This window comes from Myotis davidii, unplaced genomic scaffold (assembly GCF_000327345.1).
Source record: "Myotis davidii unplaced genomic scaffold, ASM32734v1 scaffold1107, whole genome shotgun sequence".
NCBI lineage: Eukaryota > Metazoa > Chordata > Mammalia > Chiroptera > Vespertilionidae > Myotis > Myotis davidii.
Genome location: NW_006300016.1, coordinates 272,284 through 283,386, shown reverse-complemented (window position 1 = coordinate 283,386; position 11,103 = coordinate 272,284). Strand labels below are relative to the sequence as shown.

Sequence of the window (11,103 nt, the reverse complement as noted above, 5' to 3'; positions counted from 1 at the left end):
GTCCCCCCCAACGGCCCTCCCTTGCAGGCCTGGTCCCCCCCAACTGCCCTCCCCTGAAGGCCTGGTCCCCCCCACTCCACTGCCCTCCCCTGCCAGCCTTCTTGTGGTGGCCATCTTGCAACCACATGGGGTGGCCATCTTGTGTGAGGGAGTAATGGTCAATTTGCATATTGCCTCTTTATTTGATAGGATGTGGTGCAGCCTAGCTGCCATTGCTCAGTGATTGAGGGTCAACCTATGAACCAGGAGGTCACGGTTCGATTCCCAGTCAGGCACATACCCAGGTTGCAGGCTTGATCCCCAGTGTGGGGTGTGCAGGAGGCAGCTGATCGATGATTCTCTTTCATCATTGATGTTTCTATCTCTCTCTCCCTCTCCCTTCCTCTCTGAATTACATAAAAACATAATTTTTAAAAAGTATGTGGTGCAAAGAAAAAGTATTTGAGAAATGGTATGGATATGGTTAGAAGAACTTTACTTAGAAATAGTCAATATATTTTTACAGTATCAAATTTAGGCAAAAGCAGATGATAACATGAGAAATAATGTTTGTTTTATATTCTCAGAAAAAAATTCAGGCAAAGAATATCTGAGAGTCCAGATACTAATTAACCGCATATTGAGCGAATTAATCATGAATACTAGCAGAAGAGCAATTTGGGGAAAATTGATGGGTTCTGGAAGAATGGAACATTTCAAGGGAGGCAGTTGCCTCAGCCTGTAATCTGCTAATTAATTTTCAGAAATTCAAGTGGAGATTAAATAGCTGCTCACGTCTACTTCTACTTTTATTGAGAAAGAAGCAAATGTGGGAGCGATAAGCTAAGGGAAGAGAATTTCTCAAGACATCAAGTTCTAGAACCACCTTTGGAGAGAGTACCTATATATTTAAGAGTTGAAATCACTTACTTTTGAGTGTCAGGATTTGGGTTATTATTATTATCATCAAATATTTACTTCTCTACAGTGTTTAAAATTAAAAAGGAATTGTTTTTTATCAAATTTTAAAAAATAGTGGTGATTGTTAGTCTCCTTTTGGCACTTTTCTTATTTTTAAAATTTCTAAAACAATATAAATGTTAAAATGATACATGAAAGAAATCTGTGGTCTTTGCACATCATATCGTATGTAGCCTTAGTTTTAGGGATCTGTAAGATTAAATTAAAATAGATATTTGTTTTTGAGTTTTGTTTGTGTTATTGATGGTGTTTTTCTATTCCCTTATGACAGTGATTCTGAGACTGACAGTGAACAGGATACTGCCCCCAAAACCTTAAAAACCTGTGAGTACCTCAAATTAAAACATTGGTTTTCATGTATTATTCTTATTTTATGTACAGAACATTCTATGAATTGAAACTATAGACAGAATGGCAAGCCCTGAGGATTGCCGGCTGAATGGGAACTCAAAATGTTGGTCCTCAGCCCTTTTATGACCCTTTGGTGAACTCTGCCCAAATCTTTTCCTTTCACTGCTGGGTTTCCTCACCCTTACAATGAATGTATTTAGATAAATGATCTTTATGTTTCCTTTGGCTAATTCTGAACTGCTTAAGTCTATTTAGGTGACAGGTATCACCATGTTTAAAATTACTATAAGGTGAACACTGATTACTTTGTTTTATGAAATAACTGTAGATTTAGAAAATTTGGATAGAATGGCAGGAAAACAGATATAGGAATGCTCTGGTTATCAATACCTACAGATAAACCACTCCAAATGTAGTGGCATTAAACAATGAAAATGTAATGTGGTTAGTATTTCTCACATTTCTGAGGTGACTGGCCTCAGCTAACGAGACTCTTGCAATTGAGGTCAGATGGAGGCTGGGGCTTGAGTCATTCCAAAGGCTTCCTCACTCACATGTCTGGTGACTAATGCCTTTCGTCTGGTACCTCAGGTGGGGCTATTGACCTGGACACTTATATTTGGCCTCTCCATGTGGCCTAGGCTTCCTCACAGGATAACAACTTGATTCTAACAGCAAAAGAACCAAGAAAGAGAGAGAATTAAGAAGAAGATGTATTACATTTTCTGATCTGATGTCAGGAGTCACACTGCTTGACTTTTGCTATATTCTAGTATACTGTTTGTTGGGACCAAATCACTAAAACTGGCCTACCATATCACCACATTCAAGGAAATGTGGAAGAATGTGTGGACATGTTTTAAAACCAACAGTTCAAGTTTTCTACTACTTCCTGTAATGTGAACCATTACATAGTCCTCCAAAATTGTGAAGATTCTTTGATGATCACTTTGGTGATGATAATTGTATATCAAGCTGATTTTAAACACTAGTGAGTTTCCCTTTGGAATGAAATTATTTATTAAGCATTTTTAATACTGCATCATAATTATACATTTTATATTAGATCAAGCTTGTGCTAGGGTCACCGGTACTTATATTAACAAATATATGTATTATCTTCTAAATTTGTGTGCTAATGCTTGAAACATTTTTGTGATGCATCTGAAAGTTTTACTCACTAATTGAAACAGCTGCTTTGTTTGAATGACACTTATGCAATGTTATGTAAACAAACTCTGCTTCATGTTTTGGCAGCAATTAGGTCCAGTTTCATCAGAGAGTTCTTCTGCCCATCACCGACTCTTCACCTGAAAGCAGGACCAAAAGGGACTTCGAGCCTGGAGCTCTTGTTTGTTCCCTTTGACATGCAGATACGTTATTGCATCATTATCCTTAGCAACAAAATGGTGAGGACAAAACTGTGGTGTACACTTGCATCTTGGCCTGACACTCTGATGGAATAATTAGTACAGGGGACTTGATGGCAGCTGAAGACTTTAGAAATGTAGATAACGATCTCAGCCCTCTAGTAGCTAAACAAAGGGCTTACCCTCAAGAATATGCAGAGTTACATTAGTGGTGGGTACATTCTATAATGGCTGCCTAAGGAAGTTCCATGGAAGCAGAGTGAAAGCATGCCTAACCTTGCTGTGGCCCTATCTGTATTGATCTATCATTGCATAACAAATTTCCAAATACGGAGAGGGTTAAAACAATACAAATGTATTATGTCACATTTTTAATGGATCAGAGGTCCAGATATGACCTAGATGGGTCCTCTGCTTAAGGCAGTGGTTCTCAACCTGTGGGTCACGACCCTTTTGGGGGTCGAACGACCCTTTCACCTAAATACATCCTGCATATCAGATATTTACATTACGATTCATAACAGTAGCAACATTACAATTATGAAGTAGCAACGAAAATAATTTTATGGTTGGAGATCACCACAACATGAGGAACTGTATTAAAGGGTTGCGGCATTAGGAAGGTTGAGAACCACTGGCTTAAGGCCTATCAAGTTTTCAATAAGGCATTGACTAGTGCTGGGTTCTCCACAGAGGTTCATTTGAGAAAGGAGCTGCTTCCAATTTCTCCCAAGTTGGCAGAATTCATTTCCTAGTGGCTCAGGGATCCATATGTCTTGCTTCTTTAAAGACAGCAAAGGAGAGGTACCAAGAGAGGGAATGGAAGAAGGGAGGGAGGGAGGGAGGAGAGGTGGGAGGGAGGGAGATTGATTATCTCTAGAGGAAAGTTCTATGTCATTATTCCTTTTCAGAAAGACACTACCATGTGTTAACCTGAGGAGAAAAGTTATAACCCCCAGGATATAGTCCTATATGTCTAACTTATGTATCAGTTATATACTATTTTGAATGTATATATAATGAAATAATGGTAATTAGAAAAAGGTATTATATTTACCTGGTGTCTATAGGATTATTTACATGTGAAAAATAATATGGCCTGTGAAATATGTAAAGTATAGTCTAGTTTTACACTTAAAATTACCATTTTGGAAGAAACTTCTATTTTATGGTGATGCTAAGTCTTGTTTTTTATTCACTTCAAAGGAGTTCAGGATAAAACTTAATTCCTCTGTATTAAAGTTTGTGAAAAATAGTAGTTTGTTCAAATGCTTCAAAATTCCTTTTTAATATAAATTTGTAATATATCCCTATAAAAATGCTAGGGTTAATTCTCAATAGCATAGGAAGGATGTTGATTTTATTTTTTTAGACTATTGGAATATTAGTATTTGCTTCCATAAATTTTATCTAAATAGAATTATACTTGGCATCTCATGTGTATTAAAACGTGACTTTTGATTACACATTATTTGTCCTTGTCAGAAAAAATATTAAGATAAATAATTATAAAGTTATATTGCTGTGAATTGAGAAATAATGCCCCTAATGTAATTGATTGCATTGAATTACATTTACTTATGTAAAAACACATCTATTACTTTACACATTCAAATTTATTTCTAATTATATTGAAAAGTGCAGTTACATACTTAAATAATCAAATATCTAAGTCCACCTCGTTAGCTCCTGTTCTTATTAAATGTGTAATACTGCTTTGCCCTTAAGAATCACCTGTTGAAAACTGGGAAGTAATTAGGCCTCAATTTGACAGCTTTCCATGTGTAAAACAGAAACATTTCTACTAACAGTACTACCAAGGAAAAGCCATTTGTTTTACTTTGGTTGTTTCATTCACACTTACATATTAAAAAAATGAAATGAATTGTATAACAGGTGTTTGAAAGAAAGAATTTTATAAAACTTCCAATTAGTGTTCATGAATTTCTTACCTTAAGGGAAAACCTACAAAAGCCATAAAAAACCATGCTTTCAAGTACCAAATATCCAAAGAAATGTCTGTTCTGTGTGGCTGGGTAGAGTAAATCATGACCCACCTAGTCCCTAAGAAATTGGATCTGTTGGGAAGAGTGGCTGGCAGACCCCCATACAAGGCACACAAACACTGCAAAGCACAAAGCAATGTCTTGACACAACCCTGCGACTCTTTCACTGTAGTGCCCATGTGAATGAATGTCTGCTCTGTGTAATCCTAGGTTTCCAAATGCGAAATCACTTGGCATTGCTGGGAACATCCATGTAAGGGAGGCAGTGGCATCCGGCAGGGACCCTTAACATGGGGCATGGGTTGAGAGTGAGTTCCAGTTGTGGTCACTTGCTGTGGCCTAACCAGCCTTCTCCTACCAACCCATGAGCCTTTTTATTAACCCCAGCTGGACTCCTTCTCTCCTCTTGTAGATTTATCTTCCAGTCCTTTATTGCCCTTTCTCTCTACAAAATATCAGAATAACTCGAAACCAATGTCCATATATTGATGACTTGAGGAAGCCAAGATGGGAATTCGCATCTCTGAGCAACTTATGCAAATTAATCCAGTCCCACACCAGGTCCCCAAGTACCAAAGAGAATTTCAGCCTTGCAAGTCAAATAAAAAGTTGGAAAGGACACAGGTGTCCACTCACAGGTATAGAACCCTGCAAGGCCTTCTTTTTGATTCATAATCTACAACAGTTTAGTCTAAGGCTATATCATATTAGCTGTTAAATATATTGTATGTCACTCTGACCATTCCCTTTATATCTGCATAGATAAGTGGACATACTCATCTGACTTCTTGCACTATCACTCATTTCATTCTCCCTGTCTATTATGTATGTTTTCAGAGGATGCTTGATATGATTTCAGTCCTAGGGACTTGTTTTGTGTCCTAACATGTGGTCTATCTTTGGGAATGACCCATGTGCACTTGAGAAGTTGTATATTCTGCAGCTTTAGGGTGAAATGTTCAGTCATTTGGTCACCCCTCACTGCCCTCCCTGCCGGCCTGGTCACCCCACACAGCCTGCTGCTCAGTCATTTGGTCGTCCGTCACAAACCCCCTGCCAGCCTGGTCGCCCCACACAGCCTGCTTCTCAGTCATTTGGTTCTCCCTCATTAACCCCCTGCTGGCCTGGTCACCCCACACAGCCTGCTGCTCAGTCATTTGGTTGTCCCTCACTAACCTCCTCCTGGCCTGGTCACCCCACACAGCCTGCTGCTCAGTCATTTGGTTGTCCCTCACTAACCCCCTGCTGACTTTATCACCTTACTCAACCTGTTTGGTCATCTGTTCGATTGTTTTGGATGTGACGACCTCTGGCTCTTTATATATATAGATTAGGTGCTCCTATTTTGGGTGCATATATGTTTACCAAGGTTATATCCTCTTGTTGGATCAATTCCTTTAGTATTATGTAGTGACTTTTATTGTCTCTTGTGATGGCCTTCATATTTAAGTCTGTTTTGTCAGATATGAGTATTGTCCCCACCTTCTTTGCATTTCCATTTGCATGGAACATTTTTTCTATCACTTCACTCTCATCCTGTGTGAGTCTTTTGTTTTGAGGTGGGTCTCTTATAGATAGCATATAATTGGGTCATGTATTAACTACCCTATGTCTTTTAATTGGAACATTTAATCTATTTACACTTGAGGTTATTATTGATAGGTACTTATTTATTGCCATTTTAATGCTCAATGCCTTTGTTTTTCTTTCTCCTTATTCTTCTGTTACAGCAGTCCCTTTAGCATTCTTGGAGTGTTGGTTTGGTGGTGATAAACTTATTTAGCCTTTTTTTTTGTCTGAGAAGCTCTTTATTTCACATCTATTTTGAATGATAGCCTTGCTGGATATAGTAATATTGGTTTCAGATCCTTGCTTTTCATTACCTTGAATATTTCATGACATTCCCTTCTGGCCTGTAGAGTTTCTGTTAAGAAATCAACTGACAGCCTTTTGGAAGCTCTTTAGTAGGTAACAGTTTGCTTTTCTCTTGCTGCCTTTAAGATTCTCTCTTTGTCTTTAATTTTTGGCATTTTAATTATGATGTGTCTGAGCATGGGCCTGTTTGGGTTCTTCTTGTTTGGGACTCTCTGTGATTCCATACTTGTGTGACTTTTTCCATCACCAGGTTAGGGAAGTTTTCTGCCATTATTTCTTCAAACACATTCTCTATTTATTGCTCACTCTCTTACACTTCTGGTACTCCTATGATGCGAATATTGTTACGTTTCATGTTGTCCATAGCTTCCTTAAGCTGCCCTGTTTTTGTTTTGTTATTTTCTTTTTGGTTCTCTGAATGAGTGATTTTTTTTTCTACCCTGGCTCCCCAGTGCCCATGCGCACTGCCCCACCTAAAGCTCCCTGGCATCCGCGTGCACCCCCCCCCCACCTCTGGCTCCCCGGCGCCTGCGCACATGCAAGCGGCCACAGGGCGGGAACTTCCAGCCCTGACCCCGTCTCCCTGGCGCCTGCGTACATGCTCCTGCCCTGACCCCGGCTCCCTGGTACCTGTGTATGCAAATTAACCTGCCATCTTTGTCGGGTTAATTTGCATACCCACTTCTCATTGGTTGGTGGCTTGTGGGCATCACAGTGACGGTTAATTTGCATGTTTCTCTTTCATATAGAGAGATTATGGAAGAATCAAATAGTTATCTACAATGATTAGTGATCCTTCTCTAGTGCATGGAATTTAACATTTTAGAATTTTAGCTTAGCTCTCACATGCCTATTTCATCATCAAAATAATATAATACTTTTTAGCCAATTCAAATATATAAATTATGAAACCTAGTAATATCTAGGCTCAAGATAAAAAAAGTAGAATTTAAGAACTATGGAACAACATAGTGATTTTATGTTCAGAAATCCTTTAATTTTTTTTTTTTTTTAAGATTGAGGGTATTTGTATCTGGAGGGCATCCATGACCTGCACAAGGTTACCCAGCTAATTAGTGGCAAAGCTGGAATTAAAACTTGCCTTCCAATTCAGTTTTTGTGTTTTTCCTTTCTGAGTCATTAAGCTGGTCTTATAACATTGCATACAACTGTTATTTGAGGACTTTATTTAACTAAATGCACATAAAGAACAAAATGTCTTTTGTGAGGGTATCTTACAATTGACCATGGGCGGTGACATCTTTCTGGAAAATATAGCTATATGTAAACATGCCAGCTGGTAAATATCAATTGAGAGCAGAAAGGAAATGTAACAGGTGACTATTAGAATAGCTCACATTGGCAAGTGTCTGTTTGTTGTCAGACAATTTTTCTTGTCACAGCCTCCAGACTTGGAAGGTAAGGGGCTTTCTACTTTAAAAGTGTTATTTGCATTTGTATTTCTTTCCTGGTCTAATTTTATTTCAAGAAAAGTAGAGGGAACTAATTTGATATTTCTACATATTATGTTCCTGAATGATTTCCTGGCATAGGCAAAACATGCATTATTTTCAATTACATTAAGTTTTTTTTTTTTAATAAAAAGAATATATTCAAAGTGAACAAGTTAGACAAAATAATTTTTTGAGAGATGGTAATATATTGTCTTTGTAATATGTGAATTTAAATGGAATTGAATGGGTTCTTACTGATATTTCCATTAGCTAATCATAAATAGGAAGCTGTTTGTTTAAAAATTATGTTTAAGAAAAATATTCTGGCAAATAGCAGTTACTTTCTTTTGTACCAACCCTCATGGGTTAGTATTTATTTTCATGGAGTAGACAAGCTATAGATCAGGTTTCAAAAAAAAACATGCAATTATGATAACTATACTCCCTGAGTCTTATTTCTTATGAATATAGTGGGTAAAACAACTGATTTTTAGATAATGATAAGGATGAGTAAAAGGTAAAATTAAAGTAAATATTAATATATTGCTTTTTCCAGTCTCTGTTGACATGCATTTGTACTATATTTGAATTATCATTGAAAACTTTACATCAATATTGATCACTCGTATTTGCAGTAACATATGCACACACAAAACATAGTTCACGTTGCTAGCTTGGGTTTATATTTGCAAATTACATGGCTGTTCAAGAAAAATTACTATGTGAAAATTATATATAATGTATTCATTGTAACCAAGAGTGCACAGATTTAAATGCTGAACAATCTAAAACATTGAAAGCTTTCCATACTCGTTTATTAGCATGAATTGAAGATAATTATGAATTATAAGCTATAAAATTCCATAGGACATTATCACATGAAAGTAGATGGTGAAATTAATTTTAGTATAAATAAATCTCAATTGGAAGGGATAATGAAGCTATAAGTAAATTGACTATACAATTAGAAATTATTTATCCTTTTGTTTCTAAATTAATTTTTAATTTTTCCCATTTTACTTGTTACCTATGATTTTTATAATATTTTGGAATATGTATTTTTATTCTGTGATGAATTTCCTTTAAGTTATTTACATAACTTGTTCAAAGATATCTTTGGAGTAGTCTCTCAAGCATATAGTTAACATTGTTTAAAGATTATGGGACAGCTCAAGCTAGTTACCATCCCAGCTTCATAGTTAGTTTTATTTCCTTTTGCTTTCATAGTGGTTAGTTGCATGCCTATCACACGTCCATTCTGGTACTGGATTCTCCATGTGTGGTTCAATCCTTAATTTGCCAGTCCTTGTTTTCATTGATTCTCTCAAATCTTGGCTCAACCCTAAATCTTTTGAGTTAGAACTGCATTTTCTCAATATCCTGAGGTGATTTATATATCCCTGAAGGTTTTGGTAGCCTGCTTTCTCAAAATGGTCCTACTCCATTTAAATGAATCCCTTAAGTGCCTGGTGAGTGCCAAGCAAAGCCTTAGATTCATAATTAATGTGTTACCTCCTGTAGTCCTCACTACATCTTTAGGTAGTATCATCCTACTTCTTGAGACATAAGCATTTTTTTTTAAAAAAAGACTTTATTATGGAAAATATAAGGTACACAGTTGTAGAAATAAAACTATAACAAATCCTCCATGGTATCTTTGCTCAACTTCAACAGTGCATGGAAAATATGTTTCATGATTATAATGAAACAAGTATTAGTCATCACATCATTTTATTTACAAATAAATCAAGAATTGTCTATATAACAACAACAATAAGAATTTCCCTGTAATCATGATACCATTACTACTAAAAATATTATAATTTTTTTTTCTTAACAGCATCAAACATCCAGGCATTGCTCATATTTTCCTGATTACCTCATGATTGTATGCGTCATTGTTGTTTTGTCATTTTATTTTAAATTTCTTTGTTTGAATTATAGGGGAGGAAAAATAATTTTTCTTCTACCCTTCTGAGTTCTTGGCTATTGACCCCATCCCATAATAATAAAAATAACAGGAGAAAAATAAACAGAAGTTTATTAAGATGTATACTTCATGGCCCTGACCGGTTTGGCTCAGTGGATAGAGCATTGGCCTGCAGACTCAAGGGTCCCAGGTTAGGTTCTGGCCAAGGGCATGTACCTTGGTTGCAGGCACATCCCCAGTAGGGAGTGTGCAGGAGGCAGCTGGTCGATGTTTCTCTCTCATCGATGTTTCTCTCTATCCCTCTCCCTTCCTCTCTGTAAAAAAATCAATAAAATATATTTTAAAACAAAGATGTATACTTCATGTATACATGGGAGATACCCAGGAATACTGAGTGACTTCCCAAGGTAACTTAGAATTCAAGCTTAAATACCATCTTATTAGGGAAAGTGGCGAGGGGATGTCAGCCACTTAGAAGAGTAAATTATTTTTAGGTAACATGAATAGGACTTTAGAATAATAGATGGGAGATATGATAGTTTGTGCAAAGTTTGTCCAGGTTCACTGTCAACTTCTAGTCTCTACTCCTGTGAAAAGAGTGAATCTTCTTTGGATTTATGACAATTGAGTTCCTTTTGGAGGATCTGTCTCTAGGCAGATAAAGGGAGTTCACAGAAAGCTTTTCCCAGCATTAGCCGTTGTTCATGTGCCTACAGCTCAAAATAATCAATATACCAAAGTGGTGTATTTTGGGTTGGCATGTCATGAGCTCCTACAATCATGTTTTGAAGTTACTTCAGAATCAAGATCTAAATAATAGTCATCCATTGTGATTGATGATATGTCTTTTGAGATTCCCTCTTGCCTCTTCCTTTTCACTTAATCTCTAGGTTCCTAAAATGAAGAAATATTGTTCATCCCATTTTACAGAAGAAGAAACCAGAACTCAGAGCTTTTAGCAAACTTGTCTCATGCTCAGTAGCTAATATATGACAGTGCCAGGAATAAAACTAGGCTTTTCCACCTCTATTAATCTTTCTCTATATGATGTTGATGCCTTTGCATTGACCCCACTTTTATGTTCACTCTCCCTGTGTAGACTTTGTATTTTTCCCCTAAGTACTTATTTATTCTAAAAGATCTTCAGACCCTCAGTG

The 11,103-nt window shown here is 36.8% G+C and overlaps 1 protein-coding gene across 1 annotated transcript in view; it reads left to right on the top strand.

Moving 5' to 3' along the window:
* The window catches only part of CFAP47 (cilia and flagella associated protein 47), a 458,234-nt gene that overhangs the window by 298,647 nt on the left and 148,484 nt on the right, over positions 1 to 11,103 (top strand). The window contains 2 exon segments of the mRNA XM_015571970.1: positions 1,242 to 1,284; positions 2,569 to 2,720. Coding sequence (XP_015427456.1) covers positions 1,242 to 1,284; positions 2,569 to 2,720 — 195 coding nt within the window.